Here is an 18,197-nt window from a genome sequence, read left to right as displayed (position 1 = left end):
TTACCCAAGGCTCATGTACATATCCAGAAGATGGCAAAAGTGCTATTTTCTCATGATATACCAGGGCCATGTAATAAATCTCCTTTCTCTGTCCTTTATCATCTCTCTTTATTTGGCATATAGGGTTGTGTGGCCAGGCCTGGTATGGAACTCATGGATTTGGAGCCTGGGCTCTAAAATCTCAATTTCCATGGCTGAGATCTTACTTTAATTCCCTATCTTAAGATCATAAAATACTCTAGAACTTTAGTTTTAGAATGGAGCAACTCTAATGACTACTAAGTTAGGATTCTTTAGCAGGTTCAGAGATAACAAAACTACTTCAACTCAGACTATCCAACATTCCCTTCAGCAACTGCCGAGGGGAGATGATTAAGAGGCTGACTCAGAATGAGGAAAGACTTTGAAAACAAAGTATGTAACAGATAAACTGTGCAACAGATTGTTGCAACAGTCTAAGGTACTAATCTTGGACTGGCCACACAAGGAAATCAAACTGAATATATCAAAGACAGAGGCAAAGGTGAAATTTGGGGGGATTCTAAGAATGAATCCGTTTGGTCTGTGTCATCTTCTAAAATCTCTGCTGTAATTCCAGAAACTTGGCTAAGCTCATACAAAGCAAAGAAAGAGATCACTGGAACAATTATCCTACCTGCTCTTGGCAGACAATTCATCCAGAGCCTTAAAATTGCTGAAGAGTAAGTAGTTCATTAGGATTGCCTCTAGGGGAAGGCTAGTTGCTGAGGGAGGTAGGGAGTTATATATTGTCCTCTGACCCTCTCTGTCTCTTCTTCAGGCTGCCATCAGGTGAGCTCCCAGGACCATAATGCTGGGCCTCACCAACATCATAGAATCAACACAGCCAAGGACCTTGAACTGAAATCTCCCAAAGTGTGAGCCAAAATAAATCCTTCTTCCCTAATGTTGTTTTGCCTAAGTATTTTGTCACAGCCAGAGAAAACTAACATACTCTAATTTTTCCAATCTATCCAGTCAGCATAAGGCCCAAATTTTTCTCTTAGTTTTTCCACAACACTTTTAAGCTTTGGCTCAAGTTCCTAATTGGATGTTCCACATTCATTCAGTGTCTAGTTCCCTCAAATATAAAAATAGGGCCAGGTGCTGGTGACTCACGCCTGTAATCCTAGCTTCTCAGGAGGCTGAGATCTGAGGATCACTGTTCAAAGCCAGCCCGGGAAAGTTAAGTCCGTGAGACTCTTATCTCCAATAAACCACCAGAAAACCAGAAGTGGCACTGTGGCTCAAGTGGTAGAGTGTTCGCCATGAGTTGAAGAGCTGAGGGACAGGGCCCAGGCCCAGAGTTCAAGCCCCATGACTGACAAAAAAAAAAAATATATATATATATATATATATATAGAGAGAGAGAGAGAGAGAGAGAGAGATGACTAGAAATAAGTAAATCAAACAAATTATAAAGTACACATTACACACTCCTAAGAGTCAGAGTTTCACTCAGAAGAACTAGAAGTAAAAATTCTAGAAAAGTTTAGGTAATGTATCTTTTTTCTTTTTTTCTGCATCTCATGTTTACAAAAGTCTGATGATGTCCCATATCAATAAAGGCTTAGATGGTCAATTTCTTTTGAGCAATTTTTAACATCAAAAGTAGCTTGTATGTTACAAAAGAGCCATATTAGTATAAAATAAAAGCACAGCCCCAAACCAAGAGATAAACACCTTCACCCAGATTTTCCCAAAGTGCAGACTTGAGACAAGGACCTGCATGCATGCAGTTGTTTGGTGAAACAATCCAGGGGAAATGGAGTAGGAACCAGAGTGTGAAATAAGAAAGAAGAAAAAACACCATAAGGAGGATTATACCGCTAATCACCACTGCAGGCAGAGGCTCAAGTGGGATCCTCAAAAGTCAGGGACCCTGGACTTACCTAAAACTATCAAAACTACCCTATCAAAACTAATCTACCAGCTGGGTGCTGGTGGCTCCCCCCTCTAATCCTAGCTACTCAGGAGGCTGAGATCTGAGGCCAGCAGTTCAAAGCCAGCCTGGGAGGAAAAGTCCATGAGACTTTTATCTCCAATAAACCACCAGAAAACTGGAAATGGCTTGTGGCTCAAGTGATAGAATGCTAGTCTTGAGCTGAAGAGCTGAGGGACAGGGCCCAGGCCCAGAGTTCAAGCCCCACAACCTGGCGAGGGGTGGGGAGGTGGGGGGAAAAGGGGATCAGGAAACATGGACTAACCTATCAAAACCAACTTTCTGACAAAATGGGGTAAGTCTTTACCCACCAGCTTCCATGACAGAACATCAATCAAGGGTTGCCCTGTGGGATAGGGACATGAGCAAGATGAAGCAGGAATTTGGGGAACCCATACCATCTACATCTTCCTGAGGTTCACCCAGCAACAGACAGTGAAATAAAAGGTAAAAGGGCTGGTACTGTTGGCTCATGCCTGTAATCCTGGCTGATCAGAGGCTGAGATCTGAGGATCATGGTTCCAAGCCAGCCCTCCTAGACAATCAGCAAAAAGCTGATTGGAGATGTTGCTAAAAGTGGAGGTGTTGCTCAAGTGGTACAGTACCAGCCTTGAGCAAAGAAGTGAAGAATACCAGACCGAGTTCTAGTCCTAGTACCAGCACGGGGCGGGGTGGGGGAGGGGGAGGGGGGAGAGACGGGGTGAAAGATGAGGTTGTATAGGCCAAACTTATGATCTCTAGTGTAGTCTTAGCCAACTAGCCAAATGAGTCTTCCTTCCTCAGACAAATGTCTGGAGGGATTGTACAACAGATCCCCTCCTCTTAAGTCTGGAAAAAAACTCTAAGAATCATGAACATGGCTAAGGGCTGCTAGAACCTATGTTTTGAGTAATAAGGGTTTCTATGCTTTTCAAACTTCTCAATGCATTATTGAAAATTCCTCATTATTTAAAAAAAGTTACTTAAAATGACAGTGAAACTCTAGAACACTGTGTGTGTCATAGAACTGTGGTGGGCAACCATTACTGCTGAAAGAGGAAAAGTACCAAAGCTTGGAGGCAGAGTAAAGCCTGGGCAGAAGGCTGGCTACTCAACGACATGCTGAGTTGGAGCAGAAGCATAATGCTGTTCCTTATGGATGACACTGTTAACACTTCTGCCTTCTTTCCTTTCTTGTTTTGGTCGGTTATGAGGCTTGAACGCTTGGCCCGGGCACTGTCCCTGAGCTCTTCAGCTCAAGGCTAGCGCTCTACCACTTGAGCCACAGCACCACTTCTGGTTTTCTGGTGGTTAATTAGAGATAAGAGTCTCACAGACTTTCCTGCCCGGGCTGGCTGGCTTTGAACTGCGATCCTCAGATCTCAGCCTCCGGAGTAGCTAGGTTTACAGGCGTAAGCCACTTTACACCTGGCATTTTGCCTTTCTTCCTCAAGATAATCAACTAGTATACTAATTCACATAACTTCTTTGTGGAGGTCCAATTAGACTATGCTGAAGTAACTTGCCTATGTCCAAGGAGCTTGCCAAAACCCAAAGATGAAACATTGGAAGGCAAGCAGCCAGGGCCCAGAGTGTGAGTTATCCACCAAGGTGCTCCACACTGCAGCCTCCAGCAGAGAAAGCAAAGGGGGGGGGGGGGAGTGGAGCCTCTGAGACATCTGTGCGCTAGAACAAACATGCTGGGAACCATCTGATCTGGAATCATCCCAAGGGAGGAAGAGAAATAGTTCTGTCAAGCAGCTGGAAGTTTTAATGGCCTCACGACCATTTCCCAGAGTCCAATCCCAAAGTTAAGCCACCAAGGAGAAGCGCAGGTCTTTCAGAAGGTCACCCATCAGCCGGGCGCTGGTGGCGCCTGTAATCCTAGCTACTCAGGAGGCTGAGATCTGAGGATCGCAGTTCAAAGCCAGCCGGGGCAGGAGAGACCGTGAGACTCCTATCTCCAATAAAACCACCAGAAAACCGGAAGTGGCGCTGTAGCTCAAGTGGTAGAGCGCTAGCCTTGAGCTGAAGAGCTGAGGGACAGCGCCCAGGCCCAGAGTTCAGGCCCCACGACCGGACCCCCCAAAAAAAAAAAAAAAAAAAAAGAAAATAAAAAGATTGGATTCATGCATGGCAGAGTTAGAATTGTGGCTTAAGGCCAATCACAATTCAGGGACAGTAGTTCTCATCTGCATTCTCAACTATTCTAGATAGAGGTAAAAGGATTGTGGCCCATGGCTGGACCAGTAAAAAGTTTAAGACTCTACTTGACAAACTAAAGAAAAAAAAAGGGGGGGGTAAAACAAGTCCCTGGGTTAAAACCCCAAAATAAATATCTAAATTCATAGGACTGATGATGTATCTCAGTATGCCCAGCATTCTTGAGACCTTAGGTTCAATTCCTGGCATTGTAACAACAAAAATTAGTAATTAATAATGAAGACCTGCCCCCACCCAACCTGAGCTTTATACTATAGAATGTGGTGATCAGCTTATCTCTGAGAACACTGACTGTCCCTCCTCAGCCTGTCCCCAGGCTCACACTTGCCAAGTAACATACAAAGCTCCATTCTGCTGAATTGAGGAAGATCATTTACTTTGGTCTGTGAAATCCATGTGGAATGGACCCTGGAAGTCAGCTCCGGGCCCTCATGTCTTTTTCCCTTCTGCAGTCTCAATGGCAGTTCCCAGAAAGGGAAGCTTGGCTTGCAAGCTGGAGTCAATACAGCCTGGAGTGTGGCACAGGATGGAATAGAAAAGACTTTCCGGGCCAGTTTGTTTCCTCAATATAATTTAGAGTAATTGACTGATACAGATAGTTCCAAACCTGGGCTTTTCCACTACCAGCTGAATCAGACTACTTGAGTTACAACTACTTTGTGTCTTACTTTCTTGTCCATATTACTTCTTAGGTACTATGGAAGGGCTGAGATAGAATTGTCTTCACACTAATTTAAGTAGAATAAACTTAAAAGTCCAGATGCTACCAGGTATAGTGGGACACCACTGTAATCCCAGCACTTAGGAGGGAGGCAAAGGAAAGAAGATGCATTTGAGGCCAGCCTGGGCTACAAAACAAGTTCAAGGCCAGTCTGAGATACACAATAAGACCCTCTCTCAGAAACCTAAAAGGATGGAGCTATATGTATAACTCGGGTGGTAAAGTATGCTGAGTTAAACCCCAGTACCACCAAAAATAAAAAAATAAAAAGCAAAGCCAAGAGGGGCTTGGTATGATCGCTCATGCTTGTAAGTCTAGGAGGTAGAGATTGAGAGAATCAGTCACAGTTTGAGGCCAACCTAGGCAAAAAAAAAAAAAAAAAGATATCATTTCAACCAATAAAAAGCTAAGCATCTGATATCCTAGCTATTCAGGAAGGAGGATTGTAGTCCAGGCTGTTTGGGCAAGAAAAACAAGATACTCCCCTAGCTGAAAAGTAAATAAAGCAGGAAGGGGTGATAGAGAAGCTGCTTAGCAAGTATGAGACCCTGAATTCAAATCTAAACATCACAAAAAATGGGGGATCATGATGTTAAACAGGCAAGCTGTACCCAAAGGTGCTGGTCAAACTTTTTATAATTTCAAAAACAGGTCTGAACAATTTAGTGGGTACCCTATTAGGACACTTTCTCAGTTTGTCTATGTGTGTGTGTGTGTGTATGTGTGTGTGTGTGTGTGTTCATATTAGTATGAAAGAAGTACACAAAGATATGAGATCAATAAAAAGGTCTTAAGTCTTAAGAAAACTGCTCTTAGCCAATTTTTCTCTTAAGCTCATAAGATCTAGCGGGTTTTTAATTTTCATTTTAGACAACACTGACTGCCAGCTCAGGTCCAAGGTGCTACCAATTCCTGCCATCTTCCTCATGCTCCATCTCCCAGGACTCAGTTATGAAGAATAGAGAATAAAAACTTGCAGTTTTCAATCTGGAAGGACTCAATGCTAAGGCTAGACAGAGAAAGACACACTGTTGTAACTAGACTCCTCCTCCTATGTTCCTTCTCCACCTTCATTTTCTACAGTCACTTCTAGTTCACTTTTCTCGCTCAGCCCAGCTGTTTATCCATCTTTCAGAGAGACTTCATGGGAGCAGCAGGAGCTACGTATCCCAACCTCACATCACTATCGCCACATAACATAGTCAGATGCACTAGAAAGTCAAGAATGATTCAGGCTTCTCAATTTCTAACCTATATATATCATTGTGACTCTAGTCCAAAATCAGTGCTTGGTGCTGAGGTCTCCCATCTATAATCCATTGGGGAAGTTGAGATATGAGGATCATAGTTCAAAGCCAGTCAGTGCAGAAAAGTCCACGAAACTCTTCTCTCCAATTAACCACCAAAAAGCAGGAAGTGGGAAGTGGAGCTATGGCTCAAGTGATAGAGAGCTAGTCTGGAGCAAAAAAGCTCGGGGACAGAGCCTAGGCCCTGAGTTAAGCCCCAGGGTGTGCACATGCACATACGTACACACATACATACACACACACACATATATACACACACACACACACACATTTAAAAAAAAATTAGGAAGTGGATCCATGACAATAAAAATAAGGTACAGCACCCAGACTCTGACTTCAAGTTCCAGTATCGAAAAAACAGCAACAACAACAATAAATCCTATGAATTCTTCCCAAGGAATGCTACTTACCAAAAAACAAGAAGGTAAACTTTAAGTTGTGTTGACTTTTATTTCCTTTTACACAGTGAGAAAATGTAAGAGCTGAAGTCCACTTGCTGAGTGCCACAGCTGTCCTTCCTGAAGCAGAATGTCTCTCCTTTTCTTTATTCAGCCCGTCCCTCTCTCTCCCAAGGAATCACAAGTCATCCCACTGCTCAGCAGGTGGAGAGAGGAAACATGTCTGCACAACTGGACTTCGGTCAATATGCAGTGTATTCACATGCCCTGGTGCTGACCCAAAAATGCAAGGTGACTCGAGTACCCTGGCTTTAGTCACTTCTGAGAACAGACTTCTGAGAACAGGACTGAGATGATGCACATTTCATTTCAGATAAAAAGCACCCAGCAAATTCCTTTCAGGAGCCTGCCAGTATCACCTTACCCCAAATATTGTTTCTCTGTTCTCATCGGGAGCTGCAGAGATGGACTACCAGTAGAACTGAGTGGGTCAGGGGAGGGACTGTTTAGTTGGAAGGGAGTTTTCTGCCAATCTAGATTTTAAAAACAAAAAGCAAACCAAACAAAGGGGGTATCAATTATATTGTAAAGTAGAACTCCTTGGGGAAAGCTCCTTGGGGAAGCTGCAGGACTGCTGGTCTTTGTTTAAGCTCAGCGGACCCCAGTAGAGACAGAACAAGCCTAAACCAGGATAGACATAGCACAATAAAATGATAAAATCCAGAAGCAACCACTACCCCTAATCTACTTTCAGGTCCTATACAGAGAAAAACACAGGCTGAAAAACGTCGGAAGCTGGCTCCAGCCTTTCATCTGCACAGACAGTGGAAGGCCAATGCCCAAGACTCAGCATCCATCCCGGCACACAAAAGCAGTTTAAACAACTTGAGTTATGCTCACCCAAGTAGACCTTAAAAAGCTGACAAAAAAAAAGCAGTAGCGGGCTGAGAAGGTGGCTCAGTGGTAGAGCACTTGTCTTGCATGCATGAGGCCCTGGGTTCGATTCCTCAGCACCACATAAGCAGAAAAAAAAAGCCAGAAGTGGTGCTATGGCTCAAGTGGTAGAGCGCTAGCCTTGAACTGAAGAGCTGAGGGACAGCGCCCAGGCCCAGAGTTCAGGCCCCATGACCGGACCCAAAAAAAAAAAAAAAAAGCAGTAGCAAAATCTTATATCTGAATGGTGGGAAATGGATTGTTGTGTTTTTTCTTTTTTTTTTCTTCTGGATGTGGTACTAAGGTTTGAACTTAGGGCCCCACATTTTGTAGGCTGATGCTCGACCACTTAAGCCACAAGTCTAGCCCTACTTTTCACCTTTATTTTTGAGATATGGTCTGGCTTTACATGAGTCCTGATGTGCCTACTTTAGACTTCCAAGTATTTGTTGGGATCATAGGTGGCAGCCAATGCATACAGCTTCCCTCAGTGGAAATGGAGTCTCAGGAACTTTTCTGACCAAGCTGGCTTTCAACTTCAGATCCCAAAGAACTCAGCCTTGAGAATAACTAGGATTACAGGCATGTGCAATAGTTTAGTGCTTTTAACCAAGTTTTAGCTCAGGCAATCATTTAAGTGCTTTGAACCAATTCCTTAAGTCTATTTTCATTGTAGTGTAGACACATCTTTTTTTTTTGGCGGGGGTGGGGCCTGAACTCTGGGCCTGGGCGCTGTCCCTCAGCTCTTCAGCTCAAGGCTAGCACTCTACCACTTGAGCCACAGCACCACTTGCGTCTTTTTTCTTTTTGCTTATGTGGTGCTGAGGAATCAAACCCAGGGCCTCAGGCATGCAAGGCAAGTGCTCTACCACTGAGTCAACTTCCCAGCCCTAGACACATCATTTTTAAAGATGATCATTTAAAAGATAAAATGATTAATCTACAGTTTTAAAATATTTTAAATGGAAGACTACTGAGCTTCAACTACTTCTTTCTTTAATAATTATATGTCTTCAATATGTATAATTTCCATAATTAACCAGAGTTCTAATTCTAATTTGTGTGTGTGTGTGTGTGTGTGTGTGTGTGTGTGTTCTAGTACTTGGGCTTGAAAGCAGGTCTCTAGCTCAAACTTTTCCACTCATAAGTGGAACTCTAATACTGGAACCACATCTCCAGACCAGCTTTTTTTTTATTGGTAAACTGAAGATAAAAGTCTCTTGGATTTATCTGCCCTGGACAGTTCCAAACCATGATTCTCAGAAATCAGCCTCCTGAGTAGCTAGGGTTATAGGCATGAGCCACATAAATCAGTCCCTTTAATTTTTAGAAAGCCCTTCCCCAGGCCTTAGCCAGCTCTGCTCATCTTTCTCCAGGCAGATCTAAAGTCATGTCCTCAAGTCATAGAAATGTTAATTTTCTAAGAACATTTCTCAGTTGGCACTTATCTTTAGGAACTGTCTACATTGGTCCCGGCAGATAAAATCCTGTATCTGAATCTTAACTGTTGACTCAGCACTAGATGCATAACTGTTTTCTTCCCTAATTTACAAACTCCACTGCAGTTTGTCACTTTAACATAGTGACCCTGAAACTCAAAAAAAAAAAGCTCCAGATAAGGAAAGTCTTTCTTGTCCACTGTATACTCAACACACAAACAGTAGCTGGCTAACAGATTCTTGAGAATGGTTGGTAAGTGAGCAAATGGTTTTCCATTTCTTTTGCTTTAAAGAGCAATTAACAAATGTCTTGAAGGATGTCACAAGCAAATGTCTACCAGTGGAAGAGTTGAAACATATACTTTGTAAGGAATAAAGTAAGAACTACTTCTTCACAGGGAAGGAGACTGAGTCAAATAACTGATAACATTCTATTGAGCTCCTGGAATCTGTAACTTGATGGATGCTATATTTGGAGATTGGGTTCGCTACATAAAGGTGGATTTGATTCTCAGGACCTAGGCAGAGCAAAGATGGTATGCTGTTTAAAACAAAGATAATAGCTTCTTTGGAACACGAATGCAAAAGTACTAACTCATTCACAATATAGACACAGGCCTAGGAGAGAAAAGTCCTTGCTAATCATCAGGTATGTGTACTTCAGGTCTTCTGTGGGGAGGAGAAACAACCAGCTGGGGATGGAGATTAAAACTGGAAAAAAACAGTATCACATTGAGCTGAAGCTTTTGTTTCCCAATCGAGAAAAACTCTATGAAATATATTTGAATTTAGCCTTGAGATTTAAATGCTTGTAGCTGAATATAACCACTTCAGAAGATAGAAAATACAGCATTTGGCTGGCTGGGATGCAGCTCAGTGGTAAAGGGTTCAATGTGGGAGAGCAGGGGGAATGGACAACAAGAGCTCATGGGAAAAGACAAGATTAAAGGGATACCACCACCAAAATAAATAAATAAATAGCACTGACATAGAAGCATTTCTGCCCTTCAAATGTCGTTTGTTTACTTCAAATACAGTACCACACTAAGATGTGTAAAGTTGAGGGCAAGTTATTCTTTCTTTTTTTCTTTTTTCTTTTTGCTGTTCCTAGGTCTTGAACTCCAAGCCTGAGCTCAAGGAATGGACTCTACCACTTGAGCCACAGTGCCACATCTGGCTTTTTTCACAGTAGTTTATTGGAGCTAAGAGGCTCCCAGAGACTTTTCTGCTGGGCTAGCTTTGAACCATGATCTTCAGTATCTCAGCCTCCTCAGTAGCTAGGAGCAAGGATTACAGGCATGAGCTACCATTTCCCAGCTGAGGGCAAATTATTCTGATTGTATTTTTCTTCCATGTTGATAGAAAAAGTAATCTGTAGGAAAAGGAGATATACCATCTTTCCTATACCATCTTTAAAAAAAAATCAATTAAGTCTAAAGCATCACTAGGGCACTTCCATTCACATACAAATCAAGGGAGTGCTTCTTTCCCTCCCAAACCTTTTCTTTCCTGTGTTCAAATTACAGTCTCAGGGGAATTGGAGAGGCAGAGTTCAAGCTTTAAGGCCACAGTTGTAGATTGGAGCCATTTTGGCACTGACTGGGGTTGTTTTGCAGAGGTAATTTAAGAGAGGAATCCAACCAGTAAAGCTCAGTGGTGGTTCAACAAGTCCTTGGATAAGTGATCACATTTTCTGTAGTATATGAAAAGACTTCTCAACTTTATAGTCAGCTCCTGATCACTATACAACTCAGGAAGAATCTAATGGTTTTAAATTTTAAGTCATTTGATCTTAATTCTAGTGACAACAGTGAACATGAAGGGGAAAAAAAAAACCTCTTTCAGACACATACTTCAAAAAATCTCTATTATCTTAATGAGAGAAGTCTTACACTATTCTGAGGGAGCTAAGCTCACATATGGACAGCAGACCTGGAGTTGGATACGATTATGATCACACAACTAAATCTAAAATCCACATATTGTTCCTATTTAACTGACACATATTAACTTACTAATTTATAGAGAATGTGCAGCAAATTATTTCTTCCACCTCCCCCAGCCCTCAAGAATGCACCCACAATAGGTGTTACAGAAAAAGGCACCCCCTACACAGAACATTTGCATTCCCAGACAGTTTATCTAAAGCATATATTACTATTCTAGTTCTCTGACTCTTTGCCCTGATAATTACGGAGGGAAGGGAGAGATTTAACCAGATACGCTTGATCTCTATACGTGTCAGTTTCCTCACTAGAAAAATTAAAAGATTCTCTCAGAAACTATGCAAATTCCCTCGGTAAGAAGAGTCAAGGTTCAATAATTAACAAGAGCACAATTTGTGTGCAAGAGGAAACCAGAATTCTGTGAAGGAGAGGGTTTGGGGGGGGGGGCTTGAATTCGGGGCGTGGTCGTGCTTTTAAGTTTTTCTGCTCAAGGATGGTATTCCTACCACTTGAGCCACAGCTCTGCTTTTGGCATTTTGCAAGTTAACTGCTAACAAGAGTCTCACGGGGAGGTTAGCTTTGAATTAGTTAGGCTTATAGGAATGAGCCTCAGCCCCCCTGCCCCACCCTTCAACCCCACAAAACCAGAATTCTCTCATTAAACATAGTTTAAGAGCAGCACAGCTGCACTTCGCTATGACCATTGTCCATTTTCTGGCCGTGGAAAAAGTCTTTCAAACACTCAGGAAGCCAAGCACAAAAGCCAGGTAAGCCCTTGCAGAGAAGGGTCCCCAGAACTTCCAGCCGGGCTGGGGCTGCAAAGTGCAAAAGGTGAGCGAGCCTGGGCAGCGGTGAGGCGCGAAGAGGCCCTGGGTCTGAGGGCACAGCTTTTTGTAATCTGGAGTTTCAGAGGTTCCAGGATCTCTCTAAAACCTTTGTCTACCCCCCACAAAATCTCTCAGGCCACCACCACCTGCAGCAAAAAAGGAAAAGGAGGTGTGGGGTGGGGGTAGATAGGGTACCAGCTAAAGACCTCACCCGAGGCACCCCCCAGAGCCCGAGAGGCAACTTTAAACATCACAAAGAAAGGGGGGGAAAGAAAAAGGACTCCGCCTGGCCAATCGGCTTGGCTTCTTTCAATTAAAGAAAAAAAAAAGCAAAGGCTGCACCACCCTTCCCGTCTGCCTTTCACAGGGGATGTCCAGCCGCCACGGAACCACATCCTCCAAGTCCCATGGTCCCCGGGCCGGCTCCAGAGCAGGCAACTGAGTCTAGCACTCCAAGAGGCGCGGCCCACCAACTCCGGGCCGTCACGTCCCCTCCCTCCCTCTCCCTTCCTTCTTTCCCTCCCTCCCGATCCAGGCCCGGGGGCTCCGGATTCTCCCGGCGCCCACCCCTCCCGCTCGCCCGCCCGCGCGCGCGCGCCCGCCTCCTCCGCCCGCCGCCCCTGGCCTTCCAGGCACCGAGCATTTCAGTACTTCCACCCACCCCGACAAGGGAGCCTTTTGAAAACTTTTGTGTGTCGATCTAGGGCTTTGTCCACATCCTGGGCAGGGCTGGGACACCCGGGTGGGAGCCTGCGGGTGTCCGGAATCTCACAATGCCCGGGGAAAGCCACCCCTGAAATCGCACCCCCACCCCCTCTGACCCGCTTTCGCCAACGCTACGAGACAGCGCTACGGCTCCCGGCCCCCCGAGCCCCGATCGCCCCTGGGTGCGGGAGAGCGCTGGGAGGAAACCTCCCGCACCCCGCGCCTTTCCCGGGTGTCACGAGGGACACGGTGCGCGCGGGCAGACGGAGGCAATTGAGAAACGCCGCGGCTACAAGAACCCCAGCTAAAGCTAGGATGGAGAGGGGGCTTTTTTTTTTCGTCCACACCCCGAGGATCGGGGCGGGACGAGACGATCCACGGTTGCATCAGGTAGGATCCGAGCCTCCCGGCTCCCCGACCTGCCCTCCGCCTCGAACTCGCGCCCAAATTCACGCACACACACGCGCACACACACACACACACAGCTCCAAGAGCCTCGGTCCAGAACCCCCGCCCGGATCCCCCAGATCTCCACCCGCCACCGCCCCCCAAAACAGAGACCAGCCAGCGCCCCCCGGAGCAGCGCGCCAAGGAAGCGAGGCCCCTGCACTCACAGACGGTCTCCCCACCGCCACGGCCATCGCGGCTGCGGCTCTGGCTGCGCCCCGGTGCTCTCCGGCGACACTGGCTGCTGCTAGCGCTCGGGCTCCGGCTCGCCTCCCCCGCGCCTTCCCCGCGGCTGCGCTCTGCTTGCGCCCGCGCCCGGTTCCCGCTCGCGGCCAGCGGCATCTGCTTCCCCCACGCCGCCGCCCCTCCCGATTTATTCCAGCAACATGGCCACCGGCCTGGACCGAACCATTTGCTTCCGCGAGGAAGGGGTGTAAGCCGGCTCCGAGACCCTGGCCGATTGAGAAAATCCAGTGGGGGGGTCTCCGAACCTGGGTCAGCTAGGCCTGATCACCTTTTCTAAATTGATCACCTCTGTTCTAAGATCACCTCTCCCATGCTTCTTGCATGCCCCTAAGCCTGTACCCTGCTGTCACCCCCTGCGCTACCAAGTGCTGGAGTCCAAGTAAAAGCCTGGGCGCGGAGGTCTCAGCCCCGAGTCCCGCCACGCGCGCTCGGAGCCGTGGGCAGCTGGGTCGGCTGCGGGGCGGGGGAAGGGAGGCCGGGGGAAGACATGTGGCCGCTGTGTCTTGTCGCGGAAAGTCAGCCCTGGCTGTGCATGCCCCACCCGGAGGAACCGGCTTGGAAACGGATGCGGACTCTGGGAACGGCGGTGGGCGACTGGGGAGGGGTTGGGTGGGTCCCCACCAGGAAAGAGCTGCCCGCTGGCGGCGTTTCTGGGGCGTCGGAACCGGGTGTCCCGCCCCCCCCCCCGGGTGTACTGGAGAGGTCACGCGTGGGGGATCGGCCAATGTCGGTCTCGCTGGAGACAGACCCGAAGACCCGGAGGCGGGAGCTGCGACGGCGGGTGGCGGGAGTGGGTGTGACTCCGGTGGCGTGGGACCCAGACACCCCAGCGCCGCGGGGGAGGATTTCCTAGCAGATGTTGGGGCGCTGGTGCGTGTCTGGGTGGCGGACGGAAGGTCTCGGTTCCTGGGGCGTGCAGGGTTGTGCGTCGCCTGGACACCATTTGGACAGTTTTATGTATCAGGTTCTGTGGATCTCCTCGGGCAGGAGAGGGGGACCCACGACTGAAGATGCTACCTGACAACGGGGGGAGGGGGAGTAGGATGGGATCCAGCTGTCTGAAAATCTGGGAAAGTGGAGGGGCACTGACAAGCTGGGACCGGCCCAGGGATTGCGCCCTGAGAAAACCAGGCCCAGGGGATTAGTGTTTGGACTGGGAGGACTCAGTCTGATCTGAGACTTTCAAACCCCAGGTTTCCAGGAGTCTTGAGTTTACCCCTTCCTCCGTCCCTGCCTCCTGCAGGCCGCAAGAGCCGCACACACCTGAAGCCTTTGGCTAAAGGTGAGTAGTCAGAGGCCGCTGGTTCTCGGCTGATGTGAAGTAGACACTAGGTTACTCTGGTTGGTGGGCGCCGAGGCCTCCTACACTGAATTCTGCTGTGAGGACAACCCCAGACGAGACTGGGGGAGAGAAAGAAAGATGAGGTGCACTGACATAGACCCTAATATGGCCCATTTAGACCTGCACAACACTAATCTAATCAATTTGGATCAATTTCTGTACTATAGACACCAAGTCTTTTAAAATTAGGGACTGCCATTTTATGCCACACATACAATAGTTGCTCAGTAAGTGTTGGATGAAGTTTACACGGGGATGGGTACTATGTAAAGAGAGGCGGAAGACAAATACTTTCATCAGCATCTCTGCTAGATGGGTATTTCGTTCTTTCTCCAAGTAGGGAATCACTTCCCAGATGAGAATGTTCTGGATGCCATGGAGGTCACAGGTAAGCCAGATGGAAAGAGGGCTCCACACACTGCCAACTAAGTGTAAGGGCAACCACACGGGGCTGCCCTCTGCTAGGCTGCAGAATTTGTTAGTGAGTGTCTGTGTTTTAAAGCATACTAATTATAAGAACATGAACTCCGGCCTTGGTGAGGAGGTCAGTTTATTCTAATCACAAAGCCATACACATATTCCAACATCTCATTTGTTTGAAGAAACCCATTAGGATGCACTCACTGAACTTTCACCCAACCTTGAATCTTATCACTGACTAGGAGAAATGCCTTAAATCCCTCACCCCCACCCCCCCTTTTTTTTCCTGAGGAGGCCGGAGATAGAAAGCATAAACATTTAATTAAAATACAGTGTAATTAGTATTGGCCAAAGGTGGCTATTTCAGTATGTCAGCTCTCATTATGAAGTTGTTTAACATCATTCTAGGAGCCTGGGCAAGGTGGCATATGCCTTTAATCCCAGCACAGGGCTCAGGAGGATCTCAAGTTATGTGCTGGAATTTTAGGCATACATCACCCCAGCTAGTAAAAGTTAATATATATGACCTCGGATTTGTCAATGAATATGACATCAAAAGCACAATGAGAACAGAAAAAAAAAAACGGGTCATCTAGCCGCAATATTTGAAACTATTTGCTTCCTTCAGTAGACACTGTCAAGAAAGTAAAATAAGGAAAACAGCCCGGCACCAGTGGCTCACACCTGTCAGCCTAGCTCCTCAGGAAGCTGAGATCTGAGGGTTGCTGTTCAAAGCCAGCCCAGACAGGAAACTCTTGAGACTCTTATCTCCAATTAACCACCAGACAACTGGAAGTGGTGCTCTGGCTCTTAGTGGTAGAGCATTAGCCTTAAGCTGAAGAGCTCAAGGGCAGCACCCAGGCCCAGAGTTCAAACCCTACAACCAACAAATAAAGAAAAAAAAAGGCAGTAAAATGATAACCAACCTGGTAGGAGGAAATATTTCTCAATCATATTTGATAAAGGACTTGTACTTGAAATATAGAAAGAATTCTTACAAATTCAATAATGACAAGATACTCCAATTAAAAGTCAAAAGGTTTGAAGAAACATTTCTTGAAGCTACTGCAATTGACCATAAATATGTAAAAAGGCACTTCACAATGTTGGATGGAAATGCAACCAAACCACAATGAGGTAACACTACATTTATGAGAATGGCCATAATTTTAAAAGTCAGATAATAACCAGTGCTGGTGATATAAAGAAATCAGAGCCTCCTACCTAAGAATGTACAACAGTACAGCCACTTTGGGAAATGAAAACAGTTCACATAAAACCTTACTAATAATACTTAGAACACTCATAATTAGCCCATGTGTGGAAATGTCTACCAATTGACAAATAAAATACACGTACAACTTATTCATTTATTAAAGAGTTAAGTACTGATACCTGATGCATGAATGGGCCTTTTAAACATGTTTTGTGAAAAGAAACATCATAAGAGACCATTAACACTATAATATCACTTTTGTGACCAGTATTTACTAGAGACAGAAAGTAGATTGATACTCAGAATTGAGGAGGAAGAGTTGTAACTTGTTTCTTTTGTGGTATTTTTGATACTAGGTTTGAACTCAGGGCCTTACACTTGCTAGGCAAGCAATCTACCACTTGAAACACTCCCTCTTTTTATTAATAGAGTCATTAAAAGACCAGAGTTTTTTATGTAATATGATTCACTGTTTTGCCTTATATGAATGTGGTGTCTATATAAGGAGTTGATGCCAAATCTATGGTCTTCTAGTTTCATATTCTTTAGTTTTTGTTGTTTGTGCTTTGTTTCTGTTTGTTGGCTGGCTGTTTTGAGAGAAGTTCTTGATATGTAGCACAGGCTAGCCCAGAACTCAGTCCTCCTGTCATCAGCTTCCCGCATAGATTACAGAAATGTGCCATCGTGCCTCTCTATGGTTTTGATTTCTTTTTTTTTTAATTTTATTTTATTTGTGAACATACTGTACAGAGGGGTTACAATTACATGGGCAAGATAATGCATACATTTCTTACCAAGCATTGCAGCCTCCTCCTTTGTTTACCCTTCACATCCCTTCCCAGCCTCCCCCCTTCTCCTCCCCCCCCCCCCACCGACGTTGTAAAGCTTGTTTTGGACATGACAACTTGTACTTCTCATTGTTGCAACAGGTCCACCTGTATCCTTAAACGACTTTTTTTTCCCCATCTCCTCCACAAGTTATACTGACATCAAAACAAAGAAATAATCTTATAAATGCGTTAGAAACACATGCATGAAAGAAAAAAACACATTAAAATACCTATCTAAGGATTCACTTTCCTAACATCACATTATCTGACTTTTTCCGCTTGACTCATACATATACTAGATATTATGGTTTTGATTTCTGAATGTAGGTCTACCATTAACTTTTATTTATTTGAGTTTTTGTGTTGTTGTTATTGTTCTTTGGGTTTTCTTGTTTTGTTTTGTTGCTGGGCCTGGAACTTGAACTCTGAGCTTGGGAACTGTCCCTGAGCTTTTGTACTCAAGGCTAGTGCTCTACCACTTTGAGCCCCTTCTGGATGGTGGTTAAATAGAGATAAGGGTATCATGGACTTTCCTGCCTGGTCTGGCTTCCAACTGTGATTCTCAGATTTCAGCCTCCAGAATAGCTAGGATTACAGACGTTAGCCACCAGTGCCCAGATGGGTGTGTGTGTGTGTGTGTGTGTGTGTGCAAATCCTAGGACTCAGGGCAGTGCCCAGATGGGTGTGTGTGTGTGTGTGTGTGTGTGCAAATCCTAGGACTCAGGGCAGTGCCCAGATGGGTGTGTGTGTGTGTGTGTGTGTGCAAATCCTAGGACTCAGGGCAGTGCCCAGATGGGTGTGTGTGTGTGTGTGTGTGTGTGTGTGTGCAAATCCTAGGACTCAGGGCTTAGGTGTTGTCCTTAAGCTTTTTTGCTCAAGGCTAGTACTCTACCACTTAATCCATAGCTCTAGTTCTGGATTTTTTGATGCTTAATTGGAGATAAGAGTGACTTTCTTCCAGTCTGGTGCCAAACCAAGATCCTCTGATCTCAGCTACCTGAGTAACTAATATTATAGGCATGAACCATCAGCATCTGGCTTTAGTTGTTGCATATTGTGCGAGGTAAAGATTGAGGTTCATTTTTGGGCCTTTTTCAATTTTCCAACATCACTATGGACTGAATTCTCTTTTTTTGGGGGGGGGGGTCCAGTTGTGGGGCCTGAACTCTGGGCCTGAGCGCTGTCCCTCAGCTCTTCAGCTCAAGGCTAGCGCTCTACCACTTGAGCCACAGCGCCACTTCCAGCTTTTTTCTTTTTG

At 45.6% G+C, this 18,197-nt stretch overlaps 1 protein-coding gene across 2 annotated transcripts in view; it reads right to left on the bottom strand.

Moving 5' to 3' along the window:
* The window catches only part of Sept11 (septin 11), a 92,141-nt gene extending 78,891 nt beyond the window's left edge, over nt 1-13,250 (bottom strand). Inside the window, exon 1 of one of the 2 annotated variants that reach the window (XM_013020192.1) lies at nt 13,053-13,250. In XM_013020192.1, the coding sequence (XP_012875646.1) occupies nt 13,053-13,079 (27 nt within the window). In that variant the 5' untranslated portion in view covers nt 13,080-13,250. The remainder of the gene's footprint in view (nt 1-13,052) is intronic. The other variant, XM_013020193.1, reaches the window with a different exon arrangement.
* Nucleotides 13,251-18,197: the final 4,947 nt, after the last annotated feature.

The sequence above is a fragment of the Dipodomys ordii genome, unplaced genomic scaffold, assembly GCF_000151885.1.
Source record: "Dipodomys ordii isolate 6190 unplaced genomic scaffold, Dord_2.0 Scaffold49, whole genome shotgun sequence".
Classification (NCBI taxonomy): Eukaryota; Metazoa; Chordata; class Mammalia; order Rodentia; family Heteromyidae; genus Dipodomys; species Dipodomys ordii.
This window is presented reverse-complemented; position numbering and strand designations above follow the sequence as displayed.